General features: G+C 44.2%; 1 protein-coding gene and 1 long non-coding RNA gene across 3 annotated transcripts in view; one reads left to right on the forward strand and one right to left on the reverse strand.

The window, feature by feature from the left end:
- UBE3D (ubiquitin protein ligase E3D) overlaps positions 1-21,783 on the reverse strand; it is a 216,152-nt gene that overhangs the window by 153,452 nt on the left and 40,917 nt on the right. For both annotated transcript variants that reach the window (XM_040428694.1, XM_040428695.1), the window contains exons 5-6: positions 15,807-15,876; positions 8,614-8,683 (exon numbers count right to left, since the gene is read on the reverse strand). In XM_040428694.1, the coding sequence (XP_040284628.1) occupies positions 8,614-8,683; positions 15,807-15,876 (140 nt within the window). The remainder of the gene's footprint in view (positions 1-8,613; positions 8,684-15,806; positions 15,877-21,783) is intronic.
- Positions 1,808-13,035, forward strand: LOC120998151. Its single transcript, XR_005778306.1, has 3 exons — positions 1,808-1,822; positions 2,454-2,458; positions 12,900-13,035. It is a non-coding gene; the product is annotated as an uncharacterized LOC120998151 (long non-coding RNA).

Genomic DNA, 21,783 nt, shown 5'->3' on the forward strand with positions numbered 1-21,783 from the left:
GGGGTCACTTGTGGGGTAGTTATACTGCCCTGGCATTCTAGGGGCCCAAATGTGTGGTAAGGAGTTTGAAATCAAATTCTGTAAAAAAATGACCTGTGAAATCCGAAAGGTGCTCTTTGGAATATGGGCCCCTTTGCCCACCTAGGCTGCAAAAAAGTGTCACACATCTGGTATTGCCGTACTCAGGAGAAGGTGGGGAATGTGTTTTGGGGTGTCATTTTACATATACCCATGCTGGGTGAGAGAAATATCTTGGCAAAAGACAACTTTTCCCATTTTTTTATACAAAGTTGGCATTTGACCAAGATATTTATCTCACCCAGCATGGGTATATGTAAAAAGACACCCCAAAACACATTCCCCACCTTCTCCTGAGTACGGAGATACCAGATGTGTGACACTTTTTTGCAGCCTAGGTGGGCAAAGGGGCCCATATTCCAAAGAGCACCTTTCGGATTTCACAGGTCAATTTTTACAGAATTTGATTTCAAACTCCTTACCACACATTTGGGCCCCTAGAATGCCAGGGCAGTATAACTACCCCACAAGTGACCCCATTTTGGAAAGAAGACACCCCAAGGTATTCCGTGAGGGGCATGGCGAGTTCCTAGAATTTTTTATTTTTTGTCACAAGTTAGTGGAAAATGATGATTTTTTTTTTATTTATTTTTTTCATACAAAGTCTCATATTCCACTAACTTGTGACAAAAAATAAAAACTTCCATGAACTCACTATGCCCATCAGCGAATACCTTGGGGTCTCTTCTTTCCAAAATGGGGTCACTTGTGGGGTAGTTATACTGCCCTGGCATTCTAGGGGCCCAAATGTGTGGTAAGGAGTTTGAAATCAAATTCTGTAAAAAATGACGAGTGAAATCCGAAAGGTGCTCTTTGGAATATGGGCCCCTTTGCCCACCTAGGCTGCAAAAAAGTGTCACACATCTGGTATCTCCGTACTCGGGAGAAGTTGGGGAATGTGTTTTGAGGTGTCATTTTACATATACCCATGCTGGGTGAGATAAATATCTTGGTCAAATGCCAACTTTGTATAAAAAAATGGGAAAAGTTGTCTTTTGCCAAGATATTTCTCTCACCCAGCATGGGTATATGTAAAATGACACCCCAAAACACATTCCCCAACTTCTACTGAATACGGAGATACCAGATGTGTGACACTTTTTTGCAGCCTAGGTGGGCAAAGGGGCCCATATTCCAAAGAGCACCTTTCGGATTTCACAGGTCATTTTTTACAGAATTTGATTTCAAACTCCTTACCACACATTTGGGCCCCTAGAATGCCAGGGCAGTATAACTACCCCATAAGTGACCCCATTTTGGAAAGAAGAGACCCCAAGGTATTCGCTGATGGGCATAGTGAGTTCATGGAAGTTTTTATTTTTTGTCACAAGTTAGTGGAATATGAGACTTTGTATGAAAAAAAAAATTAAAAAAAAAATCATCATTTTCCACTAACTTGTGACAAAAAATAAAAAATTCTAGGAACTCGCCATGCCCCTCACGGAATACCTTGGGGTGTCTTCTTTCCAAAATGGGGTCACTTGTGGGGTAGTTATACTGCCCTGGCATTTTCCAGGGGCCCTAATGTGTGGTAAGTAGGTAAATGACCTGTGAAATCCTAAAGGTGCTCTTTGGAATATGGGCCCCTTTGCCCACCTAGGCTGCAAAAAAGTGTCACACATGTGGTATCGCCGTATTCAGGAGACGTTGGGGAATGTGTTTTGGGGTGTCATTTTACATATACCCATGCTGGGTGAGAGAAATATCTTGGCAAAAGACAACTTTTCCCATTTTTTTATACAAAGTTGGCATTTGACCAAGATATTTATCTCACCCAGCATGGGTATATGTAAAATGACACCCCAAAACACATTCCCCAACTTCTCCTGAGTACGGCGATACCACATGTGTGACACTTTTTTGCAGCCTAGATGCGCAAAGGGGCCCAAATTCATTTTAGGAGGGCATTTTTAGACATTTGGATACCAGACTTCTTCTCACGCTTTGGGGCCCCTAGAATGCCAGGGCAGTATAAATACCCCACATGTGACCCCATTTTGGAAAGAAGACACCCCAAGGTATTCAATGAGGGGCATGGCGAGTTCATAGAAATTTTTTTTTTTGGGCACAAGTTAGCGGAAATTGATATTTTTTATTTTTTTTCTCACAAAGTCTCCCGTTCCGCTAACTTGGGACAAAAATTTCAATCTTTCATGGACTCAATATGCCCCTCACGGAATACCTGGGGGTGTCTTCTTTCCGAAATGGGGTCACATGTGGGGTATTTATACTGCCCTGGCATTCTAGGGGCCCTAAAGCGTGAGAAGAAGTCTGGAATATAAATGTCTAAAAAATTTTACGCATTTGGATTCCGTGAGGGGTATGGTGAGTTCATGTGAGATTTTATTTTTTGACACAAGTTAGTGGAATATGAGACTTTGTAAGAAAAAAAAAATAAAAATTCCGCTAACTTGGGCCAAAAAAATGTCTGAATGGAGCCTTACAGAGGGTGATCAATGACAGGGGGGGTGATCAATGACAGGGGGGGTGATCAATGACAGGGGGGTGATCAGGGAGTTTATATGGGGTGATAACCACAGTCATTGATCACGCCCGTGTAAGGCTTCATTCAGACGTCCGTATGCGTTTTGCGGATCCGATCCATCTATCAGTGCATCCGTAAAAATCATGCGGACATCTGAATGGAGCTTTACAGGGGGGTAATCAATGACAGGGGTGTGATCAGGGAGTCTATATGGGGTGATAACCACAGTCATTGATCATGCCCCTGTAAGGCTTCATTCAGACGTCCGGATGCGTTTTGTGGATCCGATCCATCTATCAGTGCATCCGTAAAAATCATGCGGACATCTGAATGGAGCTTTACAGGGGGGTAATCAATGACAGGGGGGTGATCAGGGAGTCTATATGGGGTGATAACCACAGTCATTGATCATGCCCCTGTAAGGCTTCATTCAGACGTCCGGATGCGTTTTGCGGATCCGATCCATCTATCAGTGCATCCGTAAAAATCATGCGGACATCTGAATGGAGCTTTACAGGGGGGTAATCAATGACAGGGGTGTAATCAATGACAGGGGGGTGATCAGGGAGTCTATATGGGGTGATAACCACAGTCATTGATCACGCCCCTGTAAGGCTTCATTCAGACGTCCGTATGCGTTTTGCGGATCCGATCCATCTATCAGTGCATCCGTAAAAATCATGCGGACATCTGAATGGAGCTTTACAGGGGGTTGATCAATGACAGGGGTGTGATCAGGGAGTCTATATGGGGTGATAACCACAGTCATTGATCACGCCCCTGTAAGGCTTCATTCAGACGTCCGGATGCGTTTTGCGGATCCGATCCATCTATCAGTGGATCCGTAAAAATCATGCGGACATCTGAATGGAGCTTTACAGGGGGTTGATCAATGACAGGGGGGTAATCAATGACAGGGGGGTGATCAGGGAGTCTATATGGGGTGATAACCACAGTCATTGATCATGCCCCTGTAAGGCTTCATTCAGACGTCCGGATGCGTTTTGCGGATCCGATCCATCTATCAGTGCATCCGTAAAAATCATGCGGACATCTGAATGGAGCTTTACAGGGGGTTGATCAATGACAGGGGTGTGATCAGGGAGTCTATATGGGGTGATAACCACAGTCATTGATCATGCCCCTGTAAGGCTTCATTTAGACGTCCGGATGCGTTTTGCGGATCCGATCCATCTATCAGTGCATCCGTAAAAATCATGCGGACATCTGAATGGAGCTTTACAGGGGGTTGATCAATGACAGGGGTGTAATCAATGACAGGGGGGTGATCAGGGAGTCTATATGGGGTGATCAGGGGTGATCAGGGGCTAATAAGGGGTTAATAAGTGACGGGGGGGGGGGTGTAGTGTAGTGTAGTGGTGCTTGGTGGGACTTTACTGAGCTACCTGTGTCCTCTGGTGGTCGATCCAAACAAAGGGGACCATCAGAGGACCAGGTAGCAGGTATATTAGACGCTGTTATCAAAACAGCGTCTAATATACCTGTTAGGGGTTAAAAAAAAACACATCTCCAGCCTGCCAGCGAACGATCGCCGCTGGCAGGCTGGAGATCAACTCTCTTACCTTCCGTTCCTGTGAGCGTGCGCGCCTGTGTGCGCGCGTCCACAGGAAATCCCGGCTCACGCGAGATGACGCGTATATGCGTCGCTGAGCGCAGGGCTGCCACCTCCGGAACGCGAATCTGCGTACAGCGGTCCGGAGGTGGTTAAGCCCATCTTTTGAGGGTGGCCTGAATGGCCACCCTACCTGCCCCCTGAACTGTGACCTCCACAGCACTCTGCTCCCTTAACAGTGTCATCCACAGCACCCTGCCCCTTTAAATGAAATCTGTCACCAGGATAATCGCTATTGAAGTAAAGACAGGCCTAATAGCACTTAGTACCTTATTTCCAGATGTGCCTTTGTTTCAGCAATAGAGGTTTTCTATTTTCTGAAAATCCAGTTTATTTGGTATGCAAATTAGCCACTAAGGTGCCCAGAGGGGCGTCACTGTTGCAGGAAGGAGCCCAGGCATACCTCCTGCTAGTGCCCAAGCCTGCCCTCATGCTGGGAGCAGGGAAAGGGGGGCAGAGTTATGGCTTGAATGTGATGTAGGAGGGGTGGGTGGACACATTGTGGCAGGAGCTGTGCCTGGGCACCTTCCTGCAAGAATGACGCCCCACTGGGCACCTGACTGGCTCATTTGCATACCAAATAAACTGGATTTTCAGAGGATAAAAACATCTATTGCTGGAACAAAGGCACATCTGGAAATAAGGTACTAAGTGCTATTAGGCCAAGGCTTTACTTCAATAGCGATTATCCTGGTGACAGATTTCCTTTAAAGCTCTCCTACAGCAGTGAAGAATCACACAGTTTTTCTTTTATTTTTTTTCTTTCACGGTGTTCACCGCATAGGAGATTTTTTTTTATATTTTAATAGTTTGGACTTTTTGGATGTGACGATATGTAATATTTTATTTATTTATTGTTTATATATTTTATATGTAAAATTGGGAAAGGGGGTGATTTATACTTAGTATTTTGGTGTGTTTTTTTTAAATATATATTTTTTTTTTACAGTTTATTTAATAACTATTTCCCCACTTAGGGGCTAGAACCTGGGATCTTTTAATCCCTTGTTTATTCACCCTAATAAAGCTCTATAAGGGAGAATAGGATCTTACACTCTCCCTGCTGCCCTGTGCATAGTACATACAGTAGAAGACTGCCATGGTAACCGATCGGAGCCCCAGGATTACACTGCTGGGGCTCCGATCAGAAGCTGCCACAGCCACCAATGAGAGGAGGTGAGGGGACTCTATGGCCACTGCCACCAATAATTTTAATACTGGGGAAGGGGGGAAGGGCGCACTGCGGCACCAATGTTTTTAATACTGTGGAGGGGCGGCACCTGAGGGGTTAATTGCAGCGGAACGCAGCGCCCTGTCAGAGGCAGGGTGTCGGCAATGTGTTTCTGTCACCGCCTGCACTTGTAATGTATTAAACGTTAGTTATCATTGGTTACGCAGTGGCCACAGCCCCTCCGCCCCTCTGCGCTCTCATTGGAGGCAGCGGTAGCAGCACAGGGGGGAGGGAGAGACTGCTTCCTTCTCCCTGTGCTGCTGAGGGAACATGGCGCACGCTGAGAGCAGCACGATCCATATTCTCTGATACTGGGCTGTGCAGTAGCACAGCCTAGTATCGATAAAAGGCAAATCCCAGTATTGTATCGATACCAGGACAAAAGTATCGATTGGATATCGAAAGTTCGATACCCGAAACAATTCTATGCAAAAGCGCTACTTCTGCAGCAGCTACTGTGCATGCATCGGTACCCGGAAGTGTAGCACCGCATGCCCAGTCGCTGCTCTAGAAATGGAAGCAGAGCTTCTGCGCTTAAGCTGCTACTCGGAGCAGTGGCGCACGCGCGAGATTGTCAGGGCTGTGTAGGGGGGAGCTATCACTAGTGTGCTAGTTATTACCAGGGGAAACAAAAGCCAGCCATAAGCAATGTAGTATTACATGAAACTCATTCAAATGAATAGCTATCCATGTAATGAAAGGATGAGTCAGATACGGCTGAGCAAACCTCTGTTCTGGCACATAAGGGGGTTCCAAGCCTCTAGGACATCTAACAGGGCATAGGATCTTCTAGTGAGACAACCCCTTTAAGTGCATACAGTCAGGTCCATAAATATTGGGACATCGACACAATTCTAACATTTTTGGCTCTATACACCACCACAATGGATTTGAAATGAAACAAACAAGATGTGCTTTAACTGCAGACTGTCAGCTTTAATTTGAGGGTATTTACATCCAAATCAGGTGACCGGTGTAGGAATTACAACAGTTTGCATATGTACCTCCCACTTCTTACGGGACCAAAAGTAATGGGACGGAATAATAATCATAAATCAAACTTTCACTTTTTAATACTTGGTTGCAAATCCTTTGCAGTCAATTACAGCCTGAAGTCTGGAACGCATAGACATCACCAGACGCTGGGTTTCATCCCTGGTGATGCTCTGCCAGGCCTCTACTGCAACTGTCTTCAGTTCCTGCTTGTTCTTGGGGCATTTTCCCTTCAGTTTTGTCTTCAGCAAGTAACATGCATGCTTAATCAGATTCAGGTCAGGTGATTGACTTGGCCATTGTATAACATTCCACTTCTTTCCCTCTTTGGTTGCTTTTGCAGTATGCTTTGGGTCATTGTCCATCTGCACTGTGAAGCGCCGTCCAATGAGTTCTGAAGCATTTGGCTGAATATGAGCAGATAATATTGCCCGAAACACTTCAGAATTCATCCTGCTGCTCTTGTCAGCAGTCACATCATCAATAAATACAAGAGAAGCAGTTCCATTGGTAGCCATACATGCCCACGCCATGACACTACCACTACAATGCTTCACTGATGAGGTGGTATGCATAGGATCATGAGCAGTTCCGTTCCTTCTACATACTCTACTCTTCCCATCACTCTGGTACAAGTTGATCTTGGTCTCATCTGTCCATAAGCTGTTGTTCCAGAACTGTGAAGGCTTTTTTAGATGTTGTTTGGCAAACTCTAATCTGGCCTGTTTTTGAGGCTCACCAATGGTTTACATCTTGTGGTGAACCCTCGGTATTCTCTCTGGTGAAGTCTTCTCTTGACTGTTGACTTTTACACACATACAACTACCTCCTGGAGAGTGTTCTTGATCTGGCCAACTGTTGTGAAGGGTGTTTTCTTCACCAGGGAAAGAATTCTTTGGTCATCCACCACAGTTGTTTTCCATGGTCTTCCGGGTCTTTTGGTGTTGCTGAGCTCACCGATGCGTTCATTCTTTTTAAGAATGTTCCAAACAGTTGTTTTGGCCACGCCAAATGTTTTTGCTATCTCTCTGATAGGTTTGTTTTTTCAGCCTAATGATGGCTTGCTTCGCTGATAGTGACAGCTCTTTGGATCTCTTCTTGAGAGTTGACAGCAACAGATTCCAAATGCAAATAGCACACTTGAAAAAGACAACAAGACGGAAGGGAAAAGACACTAGGCCTCACCGCTAGGGAAGGAAAAGGCTCACCACCTATAAAACCCTGCTCTTGGCCCTAACTCCTATCTGTATGGGCACCTCTCGATGGTAGAGATGCCCATACACAGGAACCTAGAAAACCCTGGTGGGCCTCGGATACCCTAGACTTAATGACAGGGCAGAGACAACCCACTCCTTCCCTGGTGAAGGAACCAGCGTCTCACTGAGGCCTAGTAGACAACAGAGGGGGGGGGGGGGATACAAAACACAACAAGCGGAACACTTAACTTCTAAGGATGATGGATGATCAGGACTTCAACTAGAACCACACTCCAGCTCTTCCAACACCAAATGAAACTATCCAGAGCAAGGGTGAAGTCAAACTAAATAGGGGGAGGTAAAGGTCACATGATCCACACCTGAACAGGAGGTGTGGACATACAAGCAACACACAGACAAAGTGAAACCAAAAGAGGCTGTCAGATCACTAATGAGCAGATAATCTTTCAGACCTTCTCAAACCTGTCACCGGTGTGACAGAACTCTGGACCCTTTATCTACTCATTGTAATTGGGATAATGAGGGAATACCACACACCTGGCGATGGAACAGCTGAGAAGCCAATTGTCCCATTACTTTTCGTCCCTTAACAAGTGGGAGGCACATATGCAAACTGTTGTAATTCCTACACCGTTCACCTGATTTTGATGTAAATACCCTCAAATTAAAGCTGACAGTCTGCAGTTAAAGCATATCTTGTTCGTTTCATTTCAAATCCATTGTGGTGGTGTATAGAGCCAAAAATGTTAGAATTGTGTCGATGTCCCAATATTTATGGACCTGACTGTATATGGTGATAATATATAAAGTAAAAAAAAAATAATCACTAGTCCATAACATGCAATAGTTTATGGCTTAAATTTGTCAGAGAGCCTCCGAAAAGTAAAACACTGAATGGCTAATTTTTCTTTTGTATAAGCCTTGGTAGTCAATGGCTTAACATTTGGAAGAACCAAACAATGTTCTAAATTTTTACCTTGAAATCATGTTGTATGGTTGAGAAAATGGCTGAATCATCACTTCAGTAATGTAATACTTGACAGCATCTAAAAGGAATTGCAAAAACACTGTACATAAGTAACAAAGTACATGTGAAAAATCATTACAAGAAAGTAGGACCGTAATGTGCATCTATCAATTAGGGTTCGGCTACACAGCGATTTTGTGGGTAAAACATGTCACATGGCCAAGTATCGCAGTGTAGCAGGCAGCCACAGAAAAAAAAGACTCACCACTGTGGGGGAGATGAACTGACAAAATATAACAGGATACCCCTTTAAAGGGGTTGCACAGACAGTTTATATTCATTTATATTTATATATCTGATCGGCGAAGGACAAAGAAAACATTTAATAAAAGCTACAGCTTACGTAAATTATTGGAAGGAAAACAAAATAAGACTGAAGATGTTTTGGAATATTGGAGAAGGTTCAAAGAATCAGCGCATAAATACACTGATTGGAATTTAGACAGTGAGGAAGACACTGACCATACTGACGAGCTCAGAGAGGAGATAACTTTCCATACAACAGACTGGAAGCATAAATGGCTTCACAGCCTGGTGGATATCTCCCAGATCATGCTACGAGATCATCCAGCAAAAGTGGGAAAAGATTGAAAATAAAAGAATAAACCAATTAATATGCAAATAGAAAAGATGTTACCAATTTCAGACAAAAAGGAAAACCATATACCACGTGCTCAGAATTTGTCTGCCTCCACCATGCTGCCAACATTGCCTGCTTCGCTGCAGTCCCAGTATTTACAATACAGCGATCCCCTAGTGGAGCTCCCGTTGTAGCCTTCCCCTTATCTGCCACCTGGAGTAGTTCATGCTCATCACCTGAGGTATAATTCCTGGATTGGAGGAGGAAGAGGCAGTGGAGGTAATCCCGGGATTAGACAGCAGTCCAGTAGCCGATTCCTCAAACTACCACACCTACAAGTATGCAGATTGCAGTGGCTGGGATAGCACCTGTTGAAGGGAAGGTTTGCAACACCTGTGTGAGTGTGGGTAACCTAGCAAGGGACTGTCCTTTATGTATCAGCCAGTGGAATATTAGTTACCCATTGGATGCGGATGCAAGGGCTGCTGTATTGGTCCAAAAAAACAGCTGATCTTGTTTTAGGCAACCCACTAAATGTTCACAATGGAGCATACCATCATTTCTTAGCACAAAGACTTACACAATACCATATTACATTGTTGTCATCTCCTAATGTAACCATTCCATGTTGCAAACAGAGGTAGCACTACAGCGGCTAAGCTCCGTTCCCTTGAATGGAGCTTAGCCCCGCCCAGGCCAGTTGATACAAGTCGTGATGTCACTCGGCCAGCGGTAAACAGTGAGAAGGCCGCGGCGCTGCTGGAGCGCCGCTGCCTTCTCAAACAGCTGATCGGCGGGGATCCCGGGTGTCGGACCCCTGTCGATCAGGTGCTGATGATCTATACAGAGGATAGATCATCAGTTTAAACAAAGTGCAGAACCCCTTTAAGGATGTCACATTGCTTTTGTATTTTAAGTCAATCCAAATTTTTTATTTTCATCTTTTACATTTTCAAAATGACAAACGGAAAAGGGCCCGAAGAAAAACTTTGGGCGCCATACATAGTAGCCAACCAAAAGTCTTTCAATTCTTGTTTGAGGGATTTTCATCCATTCTTTCTTGCAAAAGTCTTCCAGTTTTGTGAGATTCCTTGGACGTCTTGCATGCACTGCTATTTTGAGGTCTATCCACAGAATTTCAATGATGTTCAGATCAGGGGACTGAGAGGGCCATTGTGAGAAATGGACAACAATTCTCATAACTTTTATTATCTCTGTATGTTTTATACTTGTCGTGTGATCCCATATATGTTCATGCCATTCTGTGATTATACGTGCCTGCAGGTTGAATACGCACTGACCTTGGAGGAAATCAGTTTATCATCTGAATGTTAAAAAACAGGGGTCCAGAAGCTTTTCAAATACAGTCCCAGAGGATGAAGAAAATATCTCATAAGCAATAACTCATCTCTGATACAACTCCCATATTAATAATTGCGACCATTGCATTCCGCGTGATGTGGGCATCGTAGGGGGTCTAAACATCCCATCCCTGACAGCCAGCATTCCCACATAACCAGTATCTCACCTTCTGGGACAACTACACCGGTGATGTGTGGTATGAAAATGATCAGCCGGATATAATATACATTATTAAAACATGTCGGGTCCCGAATATCCATTAGTGTGGACGGGAAGCCATGTTTTAATAATATTTCATGTCTGCCAGCTGAGTAAGAGAGGTGGAGCATAATGAGGGCCATCCCAGAAGGCTGGGACAAAATAGGAGGGAGACTCCTCTCAGCTCCACCCTCTGCCAAATGGGGATAAAAATGAACTATTGGGAACATTTCTTGGACACAATTTGGGGATCCGATCAACATTGGGTTGTGTTCCACTTTCCACCTGTCCCAGAAACCAGAAGGAACTCTGACCACACAATTAGTTGAGTAAGAACCTTTCTGCTTTTTATCCTTTTATTTTTATACTGTTTTGTGCACGTTTATGTAGGACTTATTTCTTTTAACTTTTTGTAACTAAGTACTGTACCTTTTTAGTACATTAAAGCACATCTTTAATGGTTTTGCCTTGTGCCCTGAACGAGCCCAATAACTTCCATTTTTTAAGTGTATGAGTGCGGTTTTCATTGCCGTGTATTTGCTATATGTGTGGCCTGTGCCACTGTGAGCCTGCTTGCGAGTGGGGTGATGTGGGGTTTTCTATGAGTCCTTAATTAATCGGTGTATTGATTTAAATGTCATAGATGGTGGCAGCGTGTTGGGGTGCATGAGAGGCTGTGTCAGGGTGTGATCGAGGCTCAATCGGAGGCCTGTGTGTAGGGGAGCGAGAGATTGAGTGCGTTAAATAGATCGACCCTTAGCAGTCGCACCCGGGTCACATGACAGGGCGGTTCCCGTAGATGACAGCCATGGTAAAACCTTCAGCTTGCACCTTTTGAGGTAGTCTTTTGTAGATTTTCAGGTGTGTTTATGATCAATATCTTTTTGTAGAAGCCATCCTCTTTTCAAATTCAGCTTTTTGACACTTTATGTTAGGTTTGCTTTCAGAATTTGCTGGAATTTCATTGAATCCATTCTTTGCTCTACCTGTGAAATGTTCCCCGTGCCATTGGCTGTAACACAACCCCAAAGCATGATTGATATACCCCATGCTTAAAGAGGACCTTTCACCGGTACTGACGTTATCATGTAAATAGCTGGCGGGTATACTGAAGGCATGTGAGATTGCTTACTATTTTCCCTATGCACTGCTCTGTTCCCCCACTGTGCCCCCCCGTCCTTCCCCTTTCACCTGCTGTGCCCCCCATTCTGGTTTCCCCCTCTGGTATGTAGATTCATACCATCAGTACAGGGAGGAGGAGACGCCAGGGTTTCTCAGTGGGCGTCTCCTTCTCCCTAGCTGTGAGCTGCCCAATTTCAGTGGAGAGCGTCACAGCCAGGAAAAAACAGGGCCGTCTCCTCCTCCCTGTACTGATGGTATGAATTTAAATACCAGGCGGGAAACCAGAAGGGGGGGGGGGGGGGGTGGTACGGCAGGGGAAAGGGGTAGCACATAGGGAAAATAGTAAGCAATCTCACATGCCTTCAGTATGCCCTACCCTGCCAGCTATTTACATGATAATGTCAGGAGCGGTGAAAGGTCCTCTTTAATGGCTACAGAGGTTTCTTTTTCCATGAAATTCTGTCCGCTTTTTTCTCCAAACATAAGCATTTTCCTTTGTTCATTCTGGTCAAAGAGTTCTATTTTAACCGCATTGCTCAACAGGACTTGTTACCAAAATGCATCAGGCTTATTTAGATGTTCTTTTGCATACTTCTGATGCTGAATTTAGTGGTAAGGACGCAGGACAGGTTTTCTTCTGATAACTCTTCTACGAAGGCCATATTTCTGCAGGTGTCACTGAACAGCAGAACAATGTACCACAACTCCAGAGTCTGCTAAATCTTCCTAAAGGTCTTTTGCAGTCAAGCAAGAGCTCCGATTTGCCTTTCTAGCAATTCTATGAGCAGCTGTCACTGAAATGTTTCTTGCTCATCTCTTGACCTCCACTGTTGCTGTTAACTGCCATTTCTTGATTACGTTTCAAACTGAGGAAATGTCAACCTGAAAACGCTGTGCTATCTTCTTATAGCCTTCTCCTCCTTTGTGGGCCTCAACCATTTTCAGTGTGTTAGACAGCTATAGACAGTTTTAGAAAATTTGCATCACCTGGCTTTCCTAACAATGATTGTGAATAAGCCTTAACCCTAACAGGCTATTTAAGGTCTGAGACCTCGGTCAACGTTATCTGAGCACTCAAATCTCCTTGGGTTCCCATATGTTTGCAAGGTACTCCTCTCCTTTTTCACTCAAAAATAATGCACTGATATTGCTTAAAATGCTTAAAAGTGTGTTTCATGCAGGACTTTTTTGTCTGTTAAAAAGACAAGATCCAGAACAGATCCCATTATAGTCAATCGAGTCTGTTCAGCTTTGTTTTTCTCAGTTACGTGCTGAACCCAGCATTTCCGTTACTTTTGTTGTTCCACTCATCTAACAGAGCAGAAGAACAGAAATAAAAAGTGGTGATGTGAACGCGCCCTAAGAGGTTGGTATTTATGCAGGGGAACCATTACTATTCTAAATGACAATCCTCCCCTCCGTTCAGCCCTCACCAACATACAGTCCCATGTAAATAACATCAGTGCCCTCCCTTCAGCTCCTCCAACATACAGTCCCATGTAAATATCAGAACTTCCTCCCCTCCAGGATAGGGTTAATAAGCCACAGGGAGAAATCTGGAGTGACTACAGCACGAGCAATTATAGCCGAGTGTTAAATTACAGTCGAATATACTGTATCTGACTTTCCTGTACTTTAACACTTGGCTATGATTGCCTGCTCAGCATTCACTCCAGACCCCTCAGCATGCCCACCAGGAGGCTGCTTATCCTGCCAGGCCGCCACTCTAAGAGGATTGCAGAGCCGCTGCACGAGTCTCCCTGAACAGCTTCAGAGCTGAGTGCCGAATGGCCCGGCAGCTTGCCCAAACTGACCAATAGGCAGCTTCCTTCCAAATAACAAAGCTCCTTGCTGTATGGAGCTTTGTTATTGGATATTTCAGGCACCAGCAGTATCGCTGTGCTGCCTGCGCCGTTCACAAGGCAAACTGCACTTATGAATGCAAGGGAGAAGTCTAACGCATAATAATACACCTAAAATTTTCTTTTACAGAGTAAAATGTCTTGTACAGGCGTCTATGGCGCTTGCAAAGGTGTTATTGCGATCTTTGGTTACAAAGTACTAGCTTTGTTGCTTAGCACGGAACGGACAGTTACATTAAGTCCCCCCATGACTGCACAGCTGTCACCTCACCATGCTTGCATTTACAGGATACCGTACTCCTATTCTCCACTTGCCTCCTGCTGCTGATCTTTTTGTGGATGGCTTATAGCATTTTGTAGATGTTATGGTGTCACTCTGGATGGCTGTGCAGTAGTGAACAGGAAAATAAGGTTTTGCATTTTGCTGAATTAACCGCTTTGTGTGTTGCTCTTAAATTAGAAGAAGATGACCGTGTTAACCTTTCCAGTAACTCTGTTTACGCTGTGGGACTCGGGAGTAATCCATTGTTTTGCACAACTGTGAAAGAGCGAAGATTCCTTACTGCCGCAGGAACCACTAATTCAGGACAAAGATCTTATCATCGGGAAATTGCAAAAGAGTGACTAAGAAACCAATGGTCACTGTGACTGAGCATCAAAGATCCTGTGTGCAGATGGGAGAAACTTCCAGAAGGTCAACATCACTGCAGCATCTTGTATTTTTGCAGGATGGGCTGTACTTTTTATTGCTACCTTTTTGGGGTACATGTGACTTTTTGATCAATTTTTATACCAGTTTTTGAGGAGGTAAAGTGACAAAAATAGCAATTCTATCATTGTTTTTTTAGATACTGATGACCTCTAGATAGGTCATCAGTATCTGATCGGTGGGGGTCCGACACCCAAGACTCTGCCAATCAGCTGTTTGAGGAGGCACTGACGCTGGCAGCAGCGCTTCGGCCTCCTCACAGCTCACCAAGCACAACACCGTCCATTCGATAGCAGCTGCGCTTGGTATTGCAGCTCACTTAATTGGGGCTGAGCTGCACCTAGGCCAGGGAAGGGCAAACTGCGGCTCTCCAGCTGTTGTAAAACTACAAATCCCATCATGCTCTGCTGTAGGCTGATAGCTGTAGGCAGACTGGGCATACTGGGAGTTGTAGTTTTACAACAGTTGGAGAGCCGCAGTTTGCCTATCCCTGGCCTAGGCCATGTGGCAGATGAACCTGATGTTGCATGGCCTAGTCCAAGCCGCAAGAGGGCGGCGGCACTACTGCAAGCACTGGTGGCTTCTCAAACAGCTGATCGGCAGGGGTCCTGGCTGTAAGACCCCAACCGATCTGATACTGATGACCTATCCTCTGGATAGTAGAAAAGTCTCAGAAAACCTGTCAACAATCTGATCACTGGTAGAATACACTGCAATGGTTATCTATTATAATGTCAGTTTTACACTGACATTTGGCCTGATCAGACTCTGCGTCCAGCGTGTCCCGCCAGGCTTCCATATATGGCAGGCCCAAAGGTCTTTGTCAAGAAAAAAAAAGTCATCCAGACAACTCTGAATTATAATCCATGACTATTAGCGATTTCATCGCTATAGTAATTTTTATACAACGCCAAGACACACAGCGAGACTGAGGCTGAAGCACAGAAAGTTACTAGAAATATAATCTGGGTCACCCATGCCCTTGACTATGAGAGTATGAATCTACCTGCATCATTCAAAATGCAATGGACTGATCAATCATTCCCCACAACTCTCAGAGGTTTAATTTGGAAATAATGAGCCATTTAGAAAAGGATTCAATAACTAGCACATTCTGCGTTAAAAAAAAAAGAAACCCAGTGACAAAAGGAAACGACTTGTAATGAACTTGGAGTATGAATTGTTTGCCTTATCTTTCCCTTACAATACCCCAGCTTATGGAAGAAGCAGCTGGCCAGGACCATAACAAGAGCGCTGGCCGTGCCGTTTATTGTCAGCCTGCTCTTAGCATGGTTTCTCTCTTACATACCTGATGACACCATCTCTCCGAGTATTGCTTTGCACCGCTTGCAAACGACTTTGGTATTTTCCTTTGATTTCTGCAAGTCAGAAAAATGTCACATAAATGTCACATTACACCTTTCGTTAAAGAATGTATAATTTTAGCTATCCTCTCTGGAGGGCAGGCTGAACTTTATTGTGCTCTTCCTCTAGTGCTGACATTCTCTGACATCTGTCTTTTCAGCGCTCACTTGGCCAAACTTACCATATACAGAATCGTACTGGCACAATGTAATAATCTACCGCACTGCTCACAAAAACTGGTTCCTTCTAATGTCAGAGTAACTTTGTAGATGTAAGCCAACTCCAGTTAGTCCTAACAAATACATGTTGATTTACTGTATGGCCCATCTGCCCCATACTGGTTCCAACACCTGTAAAAATGGAGCAAACATAAAGCCAAAAAGAAAACGTACTTAAAGTGTAACGGTCAGTCTTTTTTTTATTTGTGTAATGTATAGGGGCAGTGATACTGACCATTTTTGTAATATACTTTAATTACTGAAATCATAGATTTTTATTAGAAAAATAGCTTTAAAGTGGCCTATTTTGAGCCTTAGCAACGCTCCTCTGTCTTCTGTTTACATAACTGGGGAGACTTGCTAACACTGACTGTGTTATGTAAACAGAAGACCGAGGAGCGTTGCTAAGGCACAAAATGGGCCACTTTGGAGCTATTTTTCTAATAGAAATGTACGATTTCAGTAACGAAAGTATATTACAAAAATGGTCAGCATCACTGTCCCTTCACATTACAAAAATAAAAAAGAATGAAAGTTACACTACGAATATAAAAAGTAATAAATAAACTGTGGATAAACCAGTAGGATCAACTGTCATGATATTATGAAGTACTGCTGCATGTTTTCAATGCTTGGTCAATGTGCGGGAAAATATGATATACAGGGGTTACAAATCCATCATCAGATTACATACAGACGAGAAAGCCAGCGTGTCAGCTCACATACAGGCTGATCATCAAGTTATCTCCTCCAAAATAAATGCAGAGTCATCTGTAGGGACTGTTAAAACTGACCTACTGGACAGTCAGCAGTGGATCCTAGAGGGAATACAGGTATAGGAAAGAAGTCAGCTCATTTCTGGATGCACTCAAATAACCCTGTGTGAACCTGGCCTTGAGAACAAGGCAAAAAGCATACTCATATATGAATATATAATGAAAATATAATGGTGTTACTTACTTTGATCCAGCAGTTTCTTCCAAAAACGAAGTTTTATAATATGTAATTAGGTCTCTACCAGCAAGTAGGGCGGCTACTTGCTGGTAGCTGCTGCAGAAACCCGCCCCCTCGTCGTGTTGATTGACAGGGCCAGCCGGGATCTCCTCCTCCGGCCAGCCCTGCCGGCATTTCAAAAATCGCGCGCCTGTGTTCATTCGGCGCAGGCGCTCTGAGATGAGGAGGCTCGTCTCCTCAGCACTCCCTCAGTGCGCCTGCGCCGATGACGTCTTCTATTTCGGTAAGTTGGCTTACATCTACAAAGTTACTCTGACATTAGAAGGAACCAGTTTTTGTGAGCAGTGCGGTAGATTATTACATTGTGCCAGTACGATTCTGTATATGGTAAGTTTGGCCAAGTGAGCGCTGATGAAGGGAAGGAGCGTTCCCGAAACGCGTATGGGCCGGATCACACACCTGTAACAAAAAGCACCTCCACTTCCACAAGCATGGCCATGCTGTGATATTGAATCGAAGGACTTTTCCAATAATTATTGGCGATTTACTGCACTCTCCCCTTTGTGTCGGACGAAATCCCGTGAGACTTCGGGTAAGTCAGCTGCAGCTGAACGTAGTCAGACGCCGGCAGTGTCCCGCGCTGCCCGACTCACGCCGGATACAGACCGTCCACCACGAGGGAGGTAAGAAGTCTTTGGATTTAAGCTGCTACATTTACAGCAATTACGGAACTCTGTAACACTATTCAACAAACTGGTATATTAAACCAGCACCCAAGACTTGGGGATTATACAAGAGACTGCAATAGGTGATCCTACCTTTTATCTATATTGGAGTTACTACCAGCAAACAGCTGTGCAATAGATCTGTGATTGGAGATCTCCTGGCTAGGAGAATTTAAGATACTTCATTTAATAAGTGGACTTCCTTATGATACTTACAGGCATATGATCTTCTGGTCCAACAACAGCATTTGGACCTTAGTACAGTGAGCATACCATCCCATTTATCTGCGGTATTCCAAGTGTATTATCCCAAGTACACAAGTTTTATTCCATTTTATTTTATTATATTTTATCATTGTATGACTTGATTTTATGTATATACACGTGTCAATTTATTGGATTTAATTAAATATTTTATGTACTCTATGATCCAAATGTAGTGTGCTCGCCCATTATTCTAGTTTTAACTAATTTAACTAGCCCAAAAAAAAAAAAATCACTTTAGTGGGGTGACAGAAGCCCTTTAAAGAGGACCTTTCACCTGAAAATGAAAGTTAAACTAAAGATATAGCCTTACTTACATGGCCCCGGTATTGCTTATTCAGTCATTCATTTTTCAATCAGTGCCCCCGTTTGTCCGCGCTGCCCCCCAGAATATTTGCCACCTTTTATGCTAATGAGCCATTCCGCTCAACTGGGCGGGCCATCAAAAGTTCTCCCGGACGTGTCATTCTTCTCCCTGGCATGGAGCGCATCCAATCAGCGCGCTCCGCTCTTAGCCAGGGAGAAGACGCTCCAGTTCTCGCGGGATTCGCGAGAACTGGAGCGTCTTCTCCCTGGCTAAGAGCGGAGCGTGCTGATTGGATGCGCTCTGTGCCAGAGAGAAGAATGACACGCCCGGGAGAACTTTTGAGGGCCCGCCCAGTTGAGCGGAATGGCTCATTAGCATACAAGGCGGCAAATATTCCAGGGTGCAGCGCGGGCAAACGGGGGCACTGATTGAAAAATTAATGACTGAATAAGCAATACCGGGGCCATGTAAGTAAGGCTATATCTTTAGTTTAACTTTCATTTTTAGGTGAAGGGTCCTCTTTAATGTGTAATGCATCCAGTTCGGCTCGGTATATTTTTTTAATTATTATTAAGGAAGGGATGCTATTAGAATAATAAAATAAAGTTAGATTCACAATCCCAAACCCCTTCTGTTCTGATATACCACATGATCACTGCAGCCAATCACTGGCTTCAGTGATTTTGTGCCATGTATTGCTGAGGTCAGTGACTTGCAATTCATTGCTGCAGTCAAGACTTAAAGGCATTGTCCAACAAAAAAATATTATACAGTTCTCAAACCAGCACCTGGATTCTGAATACTTCTGTAATTCCATATTTTCTTTTTATAGCTACTGAGTTATTCCATGAAATCTATCTGTACAGCGCACCTGCTGTTTGCTCTTTTTCAAATTTTTCTGTCTTGCTCACTGAGCCGGAAGAACATGCTCAGTTCCATCCTTCAGCTGCCACCAGCTTCACAGACTGTATTTGGCATAGGGATGCCAGTCGCTTCAAGGACTATCTAGTGCACAAAGTCCAGAAAAAGAGCGTAGAGCTGCACAGTGCCACCAAATATGTAGCAGTGTGCCTTCTTCCGTCGGTCTGAGACCGTGGGAAACCACTTAAGGAGAAGTGATGGCACTCTATACCATCGGGAGACCATCTTGTAGCAAGTTTCATGATTTTCATTTTTTACATTATTCATGGGATTATCCCTTTAATGCCATAGCAGTAGTGATGGGGAGGATCAGAGACGCACTAGAACGCAGAGGGTTCGGGGCAGAGAGTCATTTCTTTAAATTATCCTAACAGAAGAGGAAAAGAAAGGTGTTGGCTAAAGGAGACTTTGAGAGTTCAGATCCAAGGCTTGTTATATACATTACATGTAAGAGATGCCATTTTTAATTGTGGACTGCTGTGTATGATAAGAACAGAACTGAAGCAGAGCTGCCAACTACCAACCACTGTAGGTAGAGGCTTAGAAGACCCCATAGTCACCCATCCGATAAAATGCACATGGGGGCTACAAGAACATGCTGTAGCTTGCAAAATGCGCTATTCTGCCAGAAGTTTGCCCCATGTTTTGCTGGCTGCTGATTGCATCTAATTGCCGGAGGTGAAATGCTGATTTAGAGCAAATGATTGAAGGGTTTGGTTACGGAGTCGATACCGGCTCTAAGATATCACAGCTACATTACATTAGACAGGAATTGAAATTTCACCACAGGTTGATATCAGCAGATTTTAGCGGATCAGATATCACACAGTAAGAAATCAGAATCAAAGTCCTGATCGCAGAAGAGTAAATATTCTCCATAAAATGTTGAATGATGACTTCCAGGTTACATGAAATTCCTTATTACATTTCAAAACTACACTGCACTGTAAATGACTATAATTGCTGATACTATTAATAATACTTGAATCCATAGCTTACAATCAGCGGCGGACTGGACACAGACCCTAGCTGGAAACTTCTGGTGGGCTGATGCCCAGGGAGCCGCCTAAGCCCTCCTCACCACCGGCAGCCGGGTACCTAATGATCTGACGCTCCCAGAGGTAATTAATGCTGGGAGCGTCCGGCTCTTGTGTATGCAAGGTGCAGGTGCTCTCCTGAATTAAACTATGGCAGCAGGCATGGCAGACTGTGTGATGACGATCGCGCAGGACTCTCAAGCCACAGGTAGAAAGAGGCCACTTGGGGAGCATTCAGGGCACAATAGCAGGATTAATGGGGACACTCTAGAGGCATATAGGGAGATTTTTAATACTGGGGCCACTTTGCTGGTATTTTTAATACTGGGGTCACTATGGATGCATGTTTTAATTCTGGGGGCATTATTATTTCTGAAGGCATTTGGGGATATTATTAATATTGGGGGCACTATAGGGGCATTATTAAAGGAGCTTTCCGAGTGTTTTAAACTGCTTATCTATCCTCAGGATATGTCATCAGTATGTGAACGGTTGGGGTAATATTGGAAGCATTATTATTATTGGGGGCATTATATGGACATTAATATTCATGGTCCACTATAGGAGGCATTATTATTACTGAGGGCATTATTATTACTGGGTGTAGTACATGGGGCATTGTTATTACTAAGGGCACTATAGTGAGGCTTTATGACTACTGGGGGCACTATGCAGGCTTTATTGCTTCTGGAGTCACTACTGGGGACACTAACTTTTCCGCAGTATAGTATTTGGGGGCATTGGGCAGGGCAGCAGGCAGTTTTGGGGGTGGAGGCAGCATGACACTATGAGAGAACCAGGATGGGGAGTTTGTGTGGAGAGGACGATGGGAAAGTAAGGAATCTAAGATGTGTGGCCCAAACTCTGCAGAGACAGGGCATGGCTGAAAGATGTCATCATGGTGGTCTGGGTCGTACGGAGAAGATGAAGGAAGATGGCATCTACATCAGAGGAGAGGTCACTGGATGTAATAGGTAGGTAGTGCTATAGTCTTCTATATGTTTGGTAGTGATGAAAGACCAGGGGGCATGCTGAAAGTAAGGTGCGGTAGGTGCTGAGGTCAGTGTCTCACTTTCTCAGCCTCGTTGTCCATATCTTAATTAGAGAGGAGAATAGAATGGGGCAGCCTCTGGGGGGTATTTTCTGGTGCAGGGGCAGTATTTTGTACTGCGCTGTGGTATTTGGTTCTGCTGGGGTAGTGTATTGTGTTGCATTTTGTTCTGCTGGGTTGGTCTTTTGCTGCACTGTGGTATTTTGTGCTGCACTATGGTATTGGGTTCTGCAGGGGTGGTAATTTGTGCTGCATTATAGTATTGCTGCCAAGCCTATTTGTGTTGCCCCCGCCTTGGGGCCACTTTTAGTTTTTATCCAGGGCCACTTGAAGTTCCCAGTCCGCCCCTGCTTGTAAAATGTCCTGCTCTTGAATTCTAGCCCACCTTTTCAGCTTCCTTGAGCTGTCAATGCATACTGTCTTGGGTGCGCAATGTCTCAGATT

Source organism: Bufo bufo, chromosome 4 (assembly GCF_905171765.1).
Source record: "Bufo bufo chromosome 4, aBufBuf1.1, whole genome shotgun sequence".
Classification (NCBI taxonomy): domain Eukaryota; kingdom Metazoa; phylum Chordata; class Amphibia; order Anura; family Bufonidae; genus Bufo; species Bufo bufo.